This window comes from Chrysemys picta, chromosome 6, assembly GCF_011386835.1.
Source record: "Chrysemys picta bellii isolate R12L10 chromosome 6, ASM1138683v2, whole genome shotgun sequence".
In the NCBI taxonomy this organism is placed as follows: Eukaryota; Metazoa; Chordata; order Testudines; family Emydidae; genus Chrysemys; species Chrysemys picta.
This window is the reverse complement of record NC_088796.1, coordinates 66,846,347-66,863,338: the sequence shown is the minus strand read 5'-3', so window position 1 is coordinate 66,863,338 and position 16,992 is coordinate 66,846,347. Positions and strand designations below refer to the sequence as shown.

Below are 16,992 nucleotides of genomic sequence, written 5' to 3'. Positions count from 1 at the left end.
AGCAAAGCCCTCGTCCACAACTGTTGTCTCATTCAGCCAACATCTTCTAGAGGCTTTTGCAAACTTCGGAGCTAAAGGTGTTTGTAGCTTGGGGGGTTAGTGGAAGGTAAGAGGATGTGTGTCTGTATAGACACAACACACCCCTTTAAATTAGGGATGGAAAAGCTCACCTGATCTATCTCCCTGCCGGTGCAGCATAGCACATACAGCTGGTGCATAGTGATGGCATTTCTGCCCTTTGAGAGATGTTAGTGAAATAGAGCTGAGTAGTTCCATTATTATTAGCTCATCCTCATAGTTTACACGTAGAACTTGCAGTGTTTTTTGGCGGTTCATTTTGCCGCATTAACACCAGCTCCACCGATGCGGGGTTACATTTGTGTCTGATCATTGTCCCATGAGATATTTGCAGGACACGCCCTATTATAAACTCTAGCTTGAATAAACTACTTTAAAGAGACACACAACCGTTTAGCAAGCCAAAATACAATTGTTGGAAGAAGATTAAAGGCAAAACAAAGCAGAGGAGAATCTGTTTTCCAGACTGCTAAACAACCGCACGATTTTAATTTGATTATGTAATATTTAAGATTAGAGTTGCAATTTGCAAACCAATTCAATTGGTCCTGTCACATCTCATCCAGTAACAGCTGATGTCAGATCCCCGGTGGCGTATAAATCATATATTTAAATCTAAACTAAGTGATGAAGGAGCTTTATTGCACGATTGAATTATTTTCTACACTCCTTTCAGTGACAGCTGTCCACTCTTAAGGATGAGTTTATGGTCGTGTATGTGAGAGGACCCCTAGACAGAGCCTGTGTTGAAATGGTTACATTTAGCAGCAAGACCATACAGGGACCACTGGGATCTCCTTGTAATTCAATTAGTCAGGTTTCAGGAGGTGGGGCTGGATAATATTTTGGCATGGAGTAGGGGAGAATAAGGAAACGCCCCCTTTCTCGCGTTGTAAACCAATCCGGGTGGAGTAAAAAAAGGGAAAAAGCAGTCTGTAAGCAAACAGCAGGCTGTGCCCTGACTGGCTGCGCCGCCACATCCCCCCTCCCTTGCCCAAGTAAACTGCATGCAAAAATCCCACATGATCAACCAGCAGCGCCTGTGCTCCGAGCTAGCTGTCTGCGCCTCCTCCGTGCATCTACTCCTCGCACACACCAGCTTCCAGATCTCTCTTCTGACGCACACGCATGTGTATGTATGTGTGTGTCTCTATATACCGTGTATATATCTATGCAGCTGTCTGTTGCACACGCACACAGACACCCAGAGCTCTAGACTCCCAGATTTTCCTAGGCTGCTGATGTCGGATTTACAGGCAGTGAAGGGACCAGCATTGCAAAAGGGGGCGTGACAGTTTAAATATCCCCCCATAAAACATTTTTTTTTGCGAAACTGACTTTTGCCCCCACCCCCCGCCGCTGCATTCAAGTTTATTTGCTTGCTAGGGCGGAATATTTTTTCTTCAGAGGGAAAAGCTGCCGGGCAAGACCAAGACGAAGGTTTGATTTGTTTTCTGATGTAGTCCTCTGAGGGGTGCTTGCTTTCCTCCCCCTTCTCTCGCTCTTTCAAACTGTTTCGTCCTTCTTCCCAAGTCGATGGTTCAGGGATGGACCCTGCTTTATTCTAACACAGACACTTGGGGAAGCCGAAGGAGGAGATTTCTGCTGCTTGTCCTGCGGCTCCAGCTCGTTCCCTGTGCAGAGGAGGCGGCTTGACACCAGCATCACCAGAGGAGTTTGTGGGCTTTCAGTTTCCCCTTCTGCGAGGTTCGGCTGGTTTTACAGCCTGTCCTAAAACACCCTGATTTCCATCTGCTCGGGTCCCGCGCCGCAGTACTGCTTGGATTGGCCGCTTTTTGTGCCTTTGCTGTGGCTCGGTCCGTAGTGCATCCAGCGCCCAGGAACAGGAAGGACAAAAACCCACCCCACGAAGTCTCCTCCAACCAAGACACACACTCTGCTGCAGAGCAGGCTCCCCAACTCCATCCGCGCAGCAGCCGGACTCTTCGGGGCTCGCTTGCTGCCCTTCTGCAGCGTGGGGGGGCAGAGCGGCAAACTTTGTTCTTGCTGCACGGATTTGCCTCCCGCCCGGCCCAGCTGCCTGGACACATTCCCAGGACCCCGGGGGGGAGGGCGCCAGGGTGAAGATTTGTAGCTGCTGCTTCCCCTCCATCCTCGCGCGCTTACCTGAACCGGTTGCAGCTGCCTCCAGAGCCGGAAGGCTGCGAAGGAAGGACGGACATTGAACCCCCTCCCCGCATGTGCCACCAGCCACCAAGTAACTTTGCAAAAGGCCGGAGAGCGGTGTCTTGAGAGGAGCCCCCCCCCCACCTCCAGCCTAGAGCTAGCAGCCTCCCGGCGCCGGTGTATGTCTCCCCGTGGGCTCCGCACTGGACTCCCGGTGAATGTTCCCCGCCCGCCGCCCGCTGCTGCCGCCGCCCGGCTCGGATCCCACCTCCCCCTGCCGGGGTGACTAAGCTCCAGCGGCTCCTGAAGGGACCCAAGGACCCCCCCCCCCCCCGGCACACCCTATTGGGGGGGCGTCTCGCTGCGGCTAGTCAGTGCAGCCTCCTTGTGGTCCCCTCCCTGCCCTCTGTGTGTGTCTGTCTGCGACTTGATTGACTGACTGACTGATCCCCCGGCGGCGGTGTGGGCCGGGACTCAGTGATGTTGCACGTGGAGATGTTGATGCTGGTGTTTCTGGTGCTCTGGATGTGTGTGTTCGGCCAGGATCCCGGCTCCAAGGCGGTGGCCGATCGCTATGCAGTCTACTGGAACAGCACCAACCCCAGGTAAGAAGGGAGCGGGGCTGGGAGCCGACCCCCTAGCACCCACTGTGCTGGGTTCTTCTCCCACGGAGGGGGTGAGACGCGGGGCTGCTGCCCAGCAGGCATCAGAGTGAGCAGCACTACAGGCAGGGGGAGATCGGACCGCTCGTCAGGCTGTACACGTGCTCAGAGCAGAGGGGGCAAGGGCTACGAAGGAGAGGAAGGGGCTGGCCCCCCACTTCGTGTAGCTGACAGAGAGGGGCTTCTCGGCAGCACTCTCCGGGGCTGGAGTATGAGGCTCCCGACCAGTGCCTGGAAACCTACTTGTTTGCAAGAGGGGCGAAAACTTTCTTCTTCCGGCTGCGTTAAGTGCAGCAGGAGGGGGAACTTTTAGTTTGGATCTTCCCGGTTAGCCATAGCAAACAATATTGCATCAGGCTAACTGCCCCCCAGTGCTTGGCACTCTGATTTCCTTAGAGTGCCAAATAGTGATACTTTTGTATCAAAGTGTAGGTGCAGCATCTACAGTTAATAAACTCTGGGTATATGTGTCTGTACATATATAGGCATACGTGTAAGCATATCCGTTTATAAACATTTTTAAATCTAATTCCCTATTATAGATAGGTAGTGGAACCCATTTATACTGACCTCTGCTGCAGGAAAACTCTTTATAATTATGTGAAATGAAAGTCCTGCACTGTTTCACTATAACCTAGACGGCAGTGCACTGAACCTGTTTCTAGTGGATTTGTTCTCTCTCTCTCTCTCTCTCTCTCTGTGTGTGTGTTGATGTTGGGGGTGGAGGAATGACTTTTATGTAAGAGGGTTTCACTATGGAGAGAAGGGAAATGTTTTGCCTGGATTGAGATTGTAGAGGAGCCTGGAACTGGCTTGTTCATGTGGCAGATGTTCCATGTCAGGGCTTCAGAGATGGAGTAAAGGAGCAGCTTTCCTCTCAGTGAATTTATGTAAGCTGGTTAAGTCACATTAACGGAGCAAAGAAGCTTCCAACTTCTAAAACTTCAGCACTTGTAGAAGAGTCCAGGATTGAACGTTTCCCATGGAAAAGGGCAGCTTCTCTTGCTCAAGTTGTTATATCAAATTAAAGTGTAATAGTTAGTGATGCACTCACAATAAAAGGGGCATCTGATGGTTTAGAACTACATTTATAAACGTTGGCGGGTGGTGGTGGGGATGGGGGACCAGTTGTTCACTGAGCCACTTAGTGAGAATCAAACTGTTCTTGAATTATAGTTGACAAGACAAATAGAGCCCAAGCTTTCCATGTGCTAAAAGATTTTTTTGTACCTTTGCATGTTTTTGAATAGTGTCGCTATAAATGAAAGATAATTTTTTATTTAAAAACTTTCTATTCATAAAGGTAAATGAACCTTCTTTGAAATAAGAGGTTTTATTTAGGATCTAGCAGTGTTCCTGTTATTTCCCCTTTACTTCAGTATAATGATATTTCAGTCCTGTTCCAAATGGTATCCATATGTTTCAGTAAAAAGTCACCTGTTGTATTTTTGTCTTTGTTAAAGTAAATGTGAGCAGATTATATATATAATTTATTTATTTATTTTAACCTGTCAAGCTAGTCAAAGTAAATTTGAGGACATTTTACTTTAGGTTATCTCTGTTTTATGTTTCTGATACTGCTGTTTGGTTTGAGATTAGCACATTGATTTTTGTTACATGTCATGTTTTTTAATACATCTGCATTGCTTGCAGAATACTGTTGTATTCTGTATATCATTGGCTTCAAAATAGGTGATACCAAAGTTAACCGGCAGAATTTTCAAGTGCCCGGAGTTTGCTAGTTAGCTTAGTTCTTTAATGTTATGCTTGTGGTGGCAGCTTTTCAGTTAAGTTAAACTGATGTAAAAGAAGGGTGACAGAAAATAATGATTTATCTGGATAACTTTTTAGTTGTGATGAGTAACTATACTTTTTTTTTTTTTTTTTTTAAAGCTGTCGCCACAGGCATAACATTAAAGTACTATTAAGAGTAGAATTAAGGAAGGTCCTACCTCCCATCACACTTAGATATATTTTAAAGCATATGCCTCTTTAAAAAATTGTATGTCTCATCTAACAAAGTTTTCTTAAAATAAAGTTGAAATGAAACACAGTAAAATCATTTTAAAAAAACAACCCTCAAACAAACAATGTTCATCTACTCTGCTGTAAAGAGAGATAAATATTTGAGGGAGTAAATTTGACCAAATGAAAGGCACGTGTTGCTAGTATGGAGATTGTTTTTTTTTTTTTTTTAAACAAAGTTTACAATTTTAACTTTTCTGCTTCTCTCTGTGTGGTTATTATGCATGGAGAAGATACTTGAAAGTAGAAATAATATTTAATGTGACAATAAGTAGTATGTATTTAATGGGTCTGTTTGTAATGCTTTTATTAAACTTTGTAATATTACATCATTGTAAAACGAAAACCTTTTCTAACTTAAATTTTCAACATCTGCAAAGAAAATTTTGTTTTGTTTTGTTAAGCTTCCAAACACACGAGGAGCATGAGTTCATTACAAATTATTTTAAGCCATCTCTTCTTAAAAAGCAAAGCAAAATAAACAAAAAACACTTTCTTGATATCTTAAAATAGGAAGCAGCCTTTTTTTTAAGTATCTGTTTCTATATGACATATTTGCTCAAGAGTTAAAAATATGGTAAAGTTATAACGAGCTCAAATATGCTACTCTTCTGTTTTACAGAGTAGTGGCAGTAAAAATCTGAATTTTGTCCATGCCTATCAAGTTCCTCGATCTTGTGCTATAAAAACAGGCAAACATCTGTTTGGATAAACATAAGAGGATGGGAGGAAAAATTGCTTTGTATTTTGTATTGCCTCTGTCAGGATCTAAGTTCAGAAGGTAAAATTCAGTCTGGTTATCAAAATTTTAAAATTAGTCAGTTGTTCAATAGTAATAACTTGTCAGTAATTTTTCTTTCTATGTCAGAGGATTGACTGCATTTTGTTTTTACTAACATGTGGCAATCAAAAACAATACCTAATTGGATGATAACAATCTGAATTGGCAGGTGAAATAATGTTTTATTTCTTTTACCTTTAATATAGCCATAGTAGTTTACCTTACTTTTTTATAATGTTTATCCAAAGTTACCAATCCACTGTGAACTAATAGTCAGTTAAAAATTCAGATTTAAGTTCAAGCGCAAGAAAATAGAAATATGCTCTACAATACAGTTTCTTCAAACCTTTTGAGTGAAGAGATTTTTCATGTACTTCTGACAGCTATATCTTGGTTTTATAGTTGCTAACCTAACTAAACAACTTATGAAAACAGAAATAATTTCTATTATTATTAAAAAGTCATATTAACAATCTGATGAGTGGTGCAAATAGATTAGTGCCTCCAGTATGAAACACACTTCCTTAAATAAAACACCATGAGTAAGTATATTATAAAGGTTTGTATTGGATATTTTTTGAATAGATGCCAAAATCCTGGTAGAATAGTTAAAAATGTCTTCTGTTATACTGTTAATATATGAAAGAGTAATATAACATAGTAATTTATTTTTAAATCACCCAAATATATTTTCAGAAAAATCACTTAGAAGTATCATTTTGCTTGCTTCCTACTATGTCACTTTAATTAACAAAATATATGTCTCCTCATAAATACCATACGCTGATTCCAAATAAAAACATGTGTTCCTCTTCTGTTAAACACGAGGCTTTCTAAAATGTGATTAAAATAAGGTTGCTTTATTACATGTGAAACTGTGTGTAAAAACTTGTGGATAGAATATTTTACAATATGTATTCTTGAAAATTTATGCAAGTGCTCTTTATATGTGATTTTGTAGATGTTAAAGTGCTTGTGAATTCTGATCTACTCTTAAAACACTTTAGTCTTACATCTATGACTGCAGAAGTACCACTTCACCGTAGAGAAATAGTAAGGATCTTGTCACAGCCACGTTCCTGTGTGCAATGTTTAACATAATTTTGAGAGTTCATTCAGAATGCAACATATTTATTTCATCTGACTCATCAGTACCATGATGATAATGATGATGATTCAGTCACCGACATTTCTCCCTTTTTAGGGCCTGATCCTTCAGTTGCTAGCTACTGAGCACTTGCCATTGGGAGTAGTATTACTTAAGTCAAATTGGACTACTTGCAGTAGTAAGTGCTACGTGCTGTACTTTTTACGGGATTGCATTTCAAGACTGCAATTTCTGTCTAACTATATAAGTTATTTCAAGAGTTGCATATTGTATAGAATTTATAAATTGATGGTGGTTTCAAAGAATTTTAAATAGTTTGTGTTTCTAGTCAGGTCAAATCTTTTATCACTAATACAAAGGGCCAAATCTTGCTTGTCTTACTCAGGAAACTAATTTTGTTGAAATTAGTGGTGTTTGGATGAGAAGGGTGTATGCTGTTGGCCGTAATAAATAAAAATATATGTAATTAAAAATTCAATGTAATTATTTGTATTCATGGACTGATCGCTCTAGATATAGATATGTATGTGTGTGTGTATGTATGTATACATATGTGGGTCTACTGGAAATTATATACTCAAAGTAATTTTAATCTCTAACTGTATGGTTATAATAATTATAAGTGATGCCATAATTGGACTCATCAATATTAGAGTTCTCATTAGGATAGTTGCTTGAGGTCTCAAGTACAGAGTGGAAAATGAGTGTGTTCCTGTAAATTCCATGACTAGATCAAAATTTCCAAACGCAGGTGTGTAAAGTTAGGAAGCTGAATCCATAGTTAGGCACTTAGTCCTTGATTCAGGAGGTATCTGTGTTCACAAAAACACTTACGTACCTGTTTAAATCCCATTGTAATACACAGGACTTAAGTATATGCTAACAGATAAACGTGCACTTAAGTGTTTTCCTGTATCAGAGTCTGAAAGAAGTGGACTGATTTTTCAGATTCGTTTTCAGAGTTTATGAGCACCACAGCTTCTGTTGACTTCTCAAAAATACCTCAGCATCTTTATGCACCTGCATTTGAAAATTTGGTCATAATATGTTGATTACAAATGCACAAGTCGTATGGATGGGTTTATTTTTTAAAATCATGAAATATTCCTGCAGAAATGAGGGAAATTATATGGAAAGGGTTGGAGCTCAGAGAGTACAGTGTTCAACTGATCAGTTTGAATCAGTGTTGGGAGCAAAGTGGGGAGAACCAGGGTGTTTGATATTGATAATTCAGAATTTGTTAAAGCAATAAGCCCTTTTTGAAGTTTAGGTTCCAGAAGTATTTCCTTCTTTGGGTATGATATGTCTTGTATTTGGAGGAATAGTTTTATCTGGCAGCTCAAATCTGAAAGACAAAAAGATTTCTGGCCCAATACATTTCTTATGATTAAACATGCACCAGTAGAGACTTCAGTAGTTCATTTCACCTAGTTTAGCAGATTTTAATAATGTTACTGTACCCCTTGTGACTCTGAAAAAATACCTTTTGGTTGAATCAGTCATGGCGTCCTTCTGTAAAACCTGCACAGTGGACAATAGTTTTACAGGCCTTCACCTCTGCAGGAAGGAAATTTAGTTAAGGGGTAAATTTCTCTCCTGAAATTCTTCCCATTTAATCTTTTGCAAATGCCCATAGTGAAGGCATTTCATTGCATTCTGCCCATGGCCCTATTTCCTGTTGGAGAAGGATAGATAAAGATGAGCCTTTCTTTTTCTCCCGTGTTGCTATGAACCCAGCAATCTACCAGTGCCATGCTGGGCTGGGAAAATGAATGAATACAATTAGTCCTTCAGGAGTCCTGGCCTTTACAGTCTTAGGGAGGGGCATACATATATACACATACATGAACATAAACACACAGAAGTGTCTTTAAAAGGGGGTGGTGCTGGGGAGAATAGCATAAATGTAACAACAACCAAGAAAAGAAAGGAAATATGAAAGTTTTTTTTAATTAATAAAGATGGCTAAACTCACAGGATGAACAGTTTGTTGTACAAATGGTTTCCCAGCCATCCTCTTCCAATAAAAAAAATTACAATTTCTTATTTGATTAAAAATAAAAAAATATTTGTAAGGTGTGTTTTTTAGTTCTTGGCCTCCCCCACTACCCTTCTTCTTTCACGCATTGGTATTCCCTTAGTAGCAATATATATAAACAAATGTAATACGAAACACATGAAATTACAGGCCTCTGCTTCAGAAAACAAACCACTCAGAATTCTCCGCACTTATTAAAATACAGTGCTACTGCTTTTTTCCTGAAATAATCCCACATTAGGAAGTACGCTGTACTGCTTAAATATTAAGCTTTAATTAAAAGAGCACATAGAGTGGGAGGGTTGTGGGAGTTCATGTTGCTATGAAGCAATAGTTCACGTTGGAGAAAACAATATTGAGAAGAAACCACTCTTGCCATTTGAGAAACTATGTGTTGAGTGTAATTCCTCCTTGGTTAGCAATATGTGTCCTTTTGTTTTGGTTGACAGGTTAAGGATTTTATGTAAGAAGAAATGTCTTAAAATTGAAATGCAGAGAAGCTCAAGAATTTTTTTTCTTTTTCTAATCACTCCATGTCCCTCTCTCAAGTACTAAGCATTGCTTTGAAAAAATGTCTTTGGTCTCATGATTAATCTAATCTTCTACTGTTTCTGAATGATGTATTCATTATTGAGAAGAGAGAATTCTGTTTTGTTTAAATTTTCTTAACACTTCTGCTTAAAGATGTAGTCAGTCAGCAGCAGCCTAACATAATTAAATGGACATGTTTAGTTTAAAACAGACATATTATTGAAACCGCTTTCTGGTGATTATTATAGCTATTGTGAGTAAACCCTACTGTAACATACTTCAGCATAGTTGAATATAAAAATAAAAATCTTCATGTCTCAGAATTCTTCCTGATCCTTTTGCATTATTTCTGTTAATTGTACTCTCTACAGGATAGATTACAATAGTTGAGCTCATTTAAAATGGAATAGTATTCTTTAGTGTGCAGGCCTCTATATAGTTGAAACCCAGGTCTTTAAGGATCCTAAGATCGATTGCAAAATAGTGAAACCATATATTCCGATATTGGCACAATTTAAAAAACATTAAGAATCTATATTAAAATCAAACATTTGAAAAGAAAAGAGAGTATACACTATTTTACAGTGATCATGAGATTGGATTTCACTCAGGTAGAGTTCTATAGTTTCCAATAAAATAAAACAAACCTTTGTCTTAAGGAATATCCCTTATATATTTGACATTTGATAGGTAGATGAAAATGAACTGTCAATCCTTATTTTTCATTTAAGTTGAGAATAAAAATGGGTTTGACTAATTTATTTTTCTTCAATACTTGCTGCAAAATGTAGAGGAAATATTTGTAATTGATACCCATGTTCGGCTATTTGGTATTCTAGAGCTTTTCCATGATTTGTTCTAGTTAAATGAAGGAGCAATAAAATGCATTCCAGTGAGAGATCATCTAGTAGCTAAATGTGTGAACGTTCTACTAACTGACTAACTCTATATACTTGAGTTGCCAATACCAATGTTTGATAGCAAGTTCTTCATGGTCGTCAGTTTTCATTTATAATCTTCAAGCCTGTTTGTTTTTTAGTTTCTATTGCAACTCTTTTGTAATCTGTTAGTATGAATTGGCAATGATTCTGGAATGTCAAAAACTTTCAATAAGGTGAAATCTATAAAAATAGTATTTACAGTAGAAGTGTTTTTTTTTTTTTTACTTTTAAAAATTTCCTTTTCGATCATTAAGTGAATATATTTGTCTGGGATACAATTGTGCAACAAAAAACACTTTGCTACATTATTATTGGTAGGTTGCTTGGCTAACTTTTTACTTTTATTTCAGTTACATCAAGTACTTTCCAAAGAGCCATTTTTGGTTGAGTTGAGCCTATTCAGCTCTTGAGGAGAGCAGTGAAATGGAAATGGAGAGTAGAGAAGGACTAAACCATTTGAGAGTCATTTGATGAGATAAAAGCTGGACTGGGAGAAGCGTGAGGTTTCTACTTTTGTCTCCCTTCAATTTGCTAAAATGTTGCTAAATGCTGTGTTCTCTTTTCTAGCAAATATCTGGCCTTTTTTCTTTTCAACATTAAAATTTCTGCGTCACGTGCTTTTGTATAAAACTCACTCACTGTGCCAGAATCAATCTTTACTTTGTAGCACAGACATTCGTTGTTCATTAGAAGAAAATATTCTCTTTTCTCCTCAACGTTTTTTTTCCATTTCTTTGCTGTTGGGTGAATGCTTGCCAGCCACTGGCAAATCCACATTGCACTCGAGTGGTCCACCAACACAAGCTGTGCTGTGTACCTTAGCACTTCCCTAGGGGCTAGTAAGGAAATGTTGCATTTTTGCTTTTTGTGCATTTTAAAGTAGTAATCCACATATTCAGATTCTTTGTTATGAAGAACCATACATGCATACTCCTCAGCCCCCACAGTCCCATTATATAATCTCATAGGGAACTATTAAGGGATATAATGCTTTTTTGATAATGCACATTTATTATACTGCGTGGTTTTGGTTTGTATTTTGTTTTGCTTAAAGTGTAATTTCCCTGCTGAGTATGTTTCTCCAGATATCAAGTTCTTATCTTTACCGTGGCATTGGGGTTCAGTAAATTCTAAACCACTTAATAAAAACAAAGCTGTTCTATTTCTCATGAAATAGTTGTGGTGCTGTGTAACCAAACATGTAGATTTTTGTTAGAATAAATTTTAAAATTGGCATCATCTTAGCTATCTGTTGATATGGTATAATCTTTGCTGTGTCAATCCACTGTATTGGACTGGCAATATTGGTTAGCGATTGGATACGGGCTGCCAACAGCTTTACCAGCTCTGCCATTGTCTTTCTTTGAATTAATAAAATGGCTCCAAAGAACTTTAAAATTAAATAGACATTTTAATTAATTAAATAAACATATTTTATTCACTCTGCAGGTTTGTGACAGATGTTTTATAATAGTAAATATGCCCTATAATAGTGGGGAGGGAGAAGGAATGGAGAAATGACAAGCTTTAACAACGAACAGATAACTCGTTCCTTAACCGACCCCAACAAAGGCCTCGAAACAGCAGTGTTGCCGAAATATTTTTCCTCTGATTAGTTATGTGGTAAACACACAAAAAATCTTTATGTAGTTTATTTGCTGTTCCAAGCTTTTGAGGTTTCAATTTTTTACTTTCCTCCAAGTTATTACAGTTTGTTAAACCTGTAATTGCAGCTACTGTTCTGCCTCTTGTACAAAAATACAACAGGAAGAGAAAGTAAATAAAAAGCATTTTTTCCTTATGACAACAGAAACGTGTAGTGTTTTAGTTAGTTCAGTTGATGAGTTAGTGGGTTGGGTAATTTGGACATTTATTTTTTGCCGCCCTTGATAGCATTAGAAGTTTGTCTTTCCCTGCAGTTTTATTGGTATCAGTGAGGTTTTCTTTGAGTTGTACTGTAAAGTTGCTGTTGAACAAAAACAAACAACAATAATTCAACTTAAAAGAACAGTAAATATGTTCATAGAAAGAGGAAATGTATTCTCCTATGTTTAGCAAGTAGGTGTGGACAAAGTAAGAGCTTTCAATTCTACTTTCCCTCCTAGTGTTTCAGGAAAGAAGGGAATAAAGAGAGATGCTGGAATTTCAAAGTAGTGACCTTCTGACACTCTCACACAGCATGGTCATTGCACTGGCACAGAAAGTGCCTTAAGCTACCAGAATGGCAAACTGTTTTTTGAAGTCACTGATCTGAGAGCCAGCTGAATGGGGGATGGCGACTCCGCAATTGACTCCACAGCTATTTGCAAATTCCCATTTTATTGCAAGATACTTTCACTTTTAAATTCCAAAACTTACCATTTAGGAATAATGTTGCTTTGTTCAGTTTAGCCAGGGATTTGTGACTGTTACATAAACTTACTACCATTTGGTCCAGAATTCTGTGGTCATTCTTCATAGAGATCCGCTTCACAAAGTAATTTTGTTCATCTGGTGGTGGGGAGGGATGAGAAACAATGAAGGGAGGTTCATATCAACATTCTTCTGCAAGGAAAACCCTCATTCATGTTATTTAGTCACTAGAGCCTTTTTTAAAGATGCAGGCAGAGATTTGGAACAGGTAGCTTAGAACCAATTCAGGCCCCCCTCTTCAGATTACATGTGATCTCCTGGATACATAGTCTAGAAAAGACCTAATATTTTACATGCTGCCCTTTTTCCCTTTTGTATTTGTTTACTGTTATTGCCTCAAAACACTTAACATCTTTTTATAGTTCTCTTAGGGCTTAGTTTATTAAAAATTAGTGATCCATCACTAAGAGGAGTACAGTACAAATAGCGATGCTCCCATCAGAGTTTTTGTGCCAAATCAGAGGAAATACTAAGGATACGAAAGCTGCCAAAAAGTGTCTCCCAATTGCTAATTAATCAGGCCAAAAAAAAAAAAAAAAAACCCCACACCTCTCAGTGACAGAACTAGAGAAACTGTCATAGTTGGCATTGGGACAATGTCCTGTAAATATTGAATAAAGCTATTTTTTTAAAAAAGGAAGGGGATGTGTTGCCCCTTTAATGGCTATCACAATATATATATTATTTTCTTAAAAACAATTTTTAAAATGTGAACTACAAATTTGAGTTGGTGGGAAATTTTGTTGTTGTTGTTCCTGATGTTGTCAATAGCTTGAGCTTTTTAAATAGCACATCACTTTTTTGAATGAACACATACTGTTTTCCCTATTGAGCATTCCCCAGTAATTTTAAGGTGGGGGTCATTTGAAGCTGTGTAGCACTAGAGTATGTGGAATACAGTATAATATTAGTTTAAATTGTCAGTAAACAGTCACAGGGAAAATATATTTTAAAAGCCAACATTTTCAGTAATTTGGGCAATAGAATAGGGAAGAAAGACCTATTTTTGTGAATATCTGCTATCCAAAGCTGCCAATCACTTCTGGCACAGCTCCCATCATAGTTGCTGTGCCTATAATTAAACGCCTGCCATTAGAGTATTTTTTCCATAACATTTACAATGGAAAAGGCAAGGGGTCCTTGCAGAGCTATGACTGTCAGGGGAACAATAAAAACTAATTACACACTCTAGTGTCACCATTGTCAGTGCTGCTTTTAGGGGGAAAGAACATGGAAAGTGTGTGTCTAATAATATATAATGCATGTGCATATATGTACGTGTGTGTGTGTATAGATATACACACTTGTCAATATAACTGAGTTTACCCAATTGTTACAGTGTATTTATATATAAATAATTGTGTGTACAGATATACACAATTATATTTATCAATATACCTGAGTTTCCACAATAGCGTAAGTGTGTGTGTATATATTTCTGTGTGCATAACACATACTGACACCATTGGGGAAACTCAGTTCTATTGTGAGTGTATGTGTCTATATTTACATATATAAACACATGCGTTATATATTTAGTGCCCACATATTAACACTATTGGAAACTCAGTTATATTGAAGTGCCATTTACATGTATGTTCATAATTTCTGCTTTCAAAAGACTTGAATTCTTGGAGTATTTCTCCCCATCCAATTTTGGCCAAGTCATTCATTTTTTTTTTATATACACCTCTACCCTGATATAATGCTGTCCTCGGGAGCCAAAAAATCTTACCGTATTATAGGTGAAACCGCGTTATATCGAACTTGCTTTGATCTGCCGGAGCACGCAGCCCCGCCCCCCTGGAGCGCTGCTTTACTGCGTTATAGCCGAATTCATGTTATATCGGGTCGTGTTATATCGGGGTTGAGGGGTGTGTGTGTTTGTATATATATATATATATAATATAGATTCCTCTTGCAGTTCACCCACTTTTCCCTTTCTGTCTGTTGCACATGCTTTCTGTGAACTGAGCTTTCCAATAAAATTGCAGGGATCAGTGCTGTATTTGCATTTATTGAAAGGGTGCAAGTCATGTGTCCTATTGTAAATTTTAGATTTCAGGCTGGATAGTAAACTTGATCAAGAGTTTGAATGAATGCAGCCAGTTATTTTCAAATTACTCTATATAGTCAGTTTTTTTTTTCTGCTTACAATATGGGGATATGGGCCATGTGCAGGGCCCTTTGTTTTCTGTTTTTATTTTGTTTTAAAAATTTCCAGGAATTTATTGGTGGTTATTACAATGTTAAAAGAATAGGTAAAAATTAGGGCAAAAAATTAACTTCACAGTTTTCTGGGTAGGGTTATTTTTGGAGGAATGGAAGTACAGAAAAAAGCAACAAATAGAGAATAGTAAGAGTGTTGAACGTAAAAGCAGTTTAGTGCTGTGGTTTATTTAATGAACTGTTCATTAACAGTATGTATACACATGCACACGCATTGCCTTGCTTTAACAGATAACTTCATGTTTACACTGACTGTTTATTAACATAAATACATACTATAAATGTAATGTATTGGATTTTCTTCACATAATCTGTTTTTTCATATACTCGAATGGTCCAAAATTTGGTTGAAAATCGGTAAAACCCCAAACAATAGTTTTGTAAAACCCAGGAATCTTTTGGTAAAAAGCGAAAGATTTTAGCTATCTGCAATGGAAATCTACAGGCTATAGGGCTTTGGGATGTCTAACACTGGTTTTGTCAAACATTTGCCCAATTCTGTTTAATATAAAGTCTGTTTTCAAATATAAGGATATAAACACAAATGAGGATAGAATTCAAATTTTATCAACATTTCAAGCAGTAAATAAAGTCAAAGAGAGAGACAGCACATCATGCCGCTTTTTTATTATTACTATTCCTTGCATAGCCACCAAAATGTAGACTATGCTTTACTGACTGACTAAGCTCAAGAATTCAAAAATGGTTGAATAAAGTTAGGCTCTTACTTTTTCATTTTTACCATATAATATAAAGTAAATCAATTGGAATGTAAATATTATGCCTACATTTCAGTGAACGGTATATAGACCTGTATAAACAAATCATTGTCTGTATGAAATTTTAGTTTGTACTGACTTGTCTAGTGCTTTTTATGCAGCCTGTTATAAAACTAGGCAAATATCTAGATGAGTTGATGTACCCCCTGGAAGACCTCTGTGTACCCCCAGGGGTATGTGTACCCCTGGTTGAGAACCACCGCCTTACACAATACAGACCAGTTTAGTGCATAATAAGTATGGTGAATTAAGTCAGAAGTTGAAAAAGGTAAGACCATAATTAATCAGATATAGGAGTGTAAAAGCAGATGAAATCTCCTCAAAATCATGCTGTATCACATGATAGGTTACTCTTTCAAGACCACCTGGAACTCGTGAACACTTACTTGTGTGAATAAGATTATGTGGTGTCCTAACTTTGTGACCAGCTTGTTGTATTCCTTTGAGAAATGGGTTTCTACTTCTGCAGTATAGCTCTAGCCATCAACTCTCCTTGCAGTATGAGCTCTGTATTAGATGATTCAGTCATCTCTCTTCCATTGCCTAGAATCTCAAACACTGCACTGTAAGTTTAACTAAATTAGGGCTGAGGGGGGTAGGAGGGTGCAAATTTTAGAGACTGTCATTTAATATACTGTCATGTATTTGTTTTGTTGAATTTAGGTGGACTGGAAGATCCCTTGTGAGGTGTGATGTAATGGGGTAAAATGTAGGGGAGATTGAAATCTCAAGAAGTTGGGGTGTTAATATAATTTTAAAAGACAAGACTTGGTGAAATAAACCCATTTTACTTCTAACTACTCAGTAAGATAAAATAATTTGAAAACTAAGCTTCGATCTTGTAAATTGATTCAGCCCTTCAGTTATGTGGAGTCCCATTTACTTCAGTGGGTCAAGGGGTCCAAGTTAGCAGATCCCATTGTAGGCTCAGGGCCCAAATAATGTTTTCATATGTATTCATACTTATACATATTTGTCTTAAAGAATCCAACATGTTTTTGAAAAATGTGTGCATAACTTGGTTTTTCAGGTGAATTTCTTTGAATTTGGCAAAATATTCCATGGATTTTCAGTGGCATTATTCTGATCACTTCACAGGCTCCCTTTTAAAAGGATCCTATTATAGATTTATTAAGAAGTTAATTTCTGAAGCCATCTCCAAACAAAAATATCAGGAACATTTCTTGCACAGAGCATCATTTTGTAACACATTTAATAGCATAATTCTCATTTAAATCCATGAAGCATAAATCAGACAGTCTCTTATTAACTTGGCCCAGA

General features: G+C 37.9%; 1 protein-coding gene across 2 annotated transcripts in view; it reads left to right on the top strand.

Annotated features, from left to right (window-relative positions):
- Positions 1 to 1,116: 1,116 nt before the first annotated feature.
- Positions 1,117 to 16,992, top strand: part of EFNA5 (ephrin A5) — a 269,010-nt gene continuing 253,134 nt past the window's right edge. Inside the window, exon 1 of one of the 2 annotated variants that reach the window (XM_005281645.5) lies at positions 1,117 to 2,810. In XM_005281645.5, coding sequence (XP_005281702.1) covers positions 2,686 to 2,810 — 125 coding nt within the window. In that variant the 5' untranslated portion in view covers positions 1,117 to 2,685. The remainder of the gene's footprint in view (positions 2,811 to 16,992) is intronic. The other variant, XM_065599245.1, reaches the window with a different exon arrangement.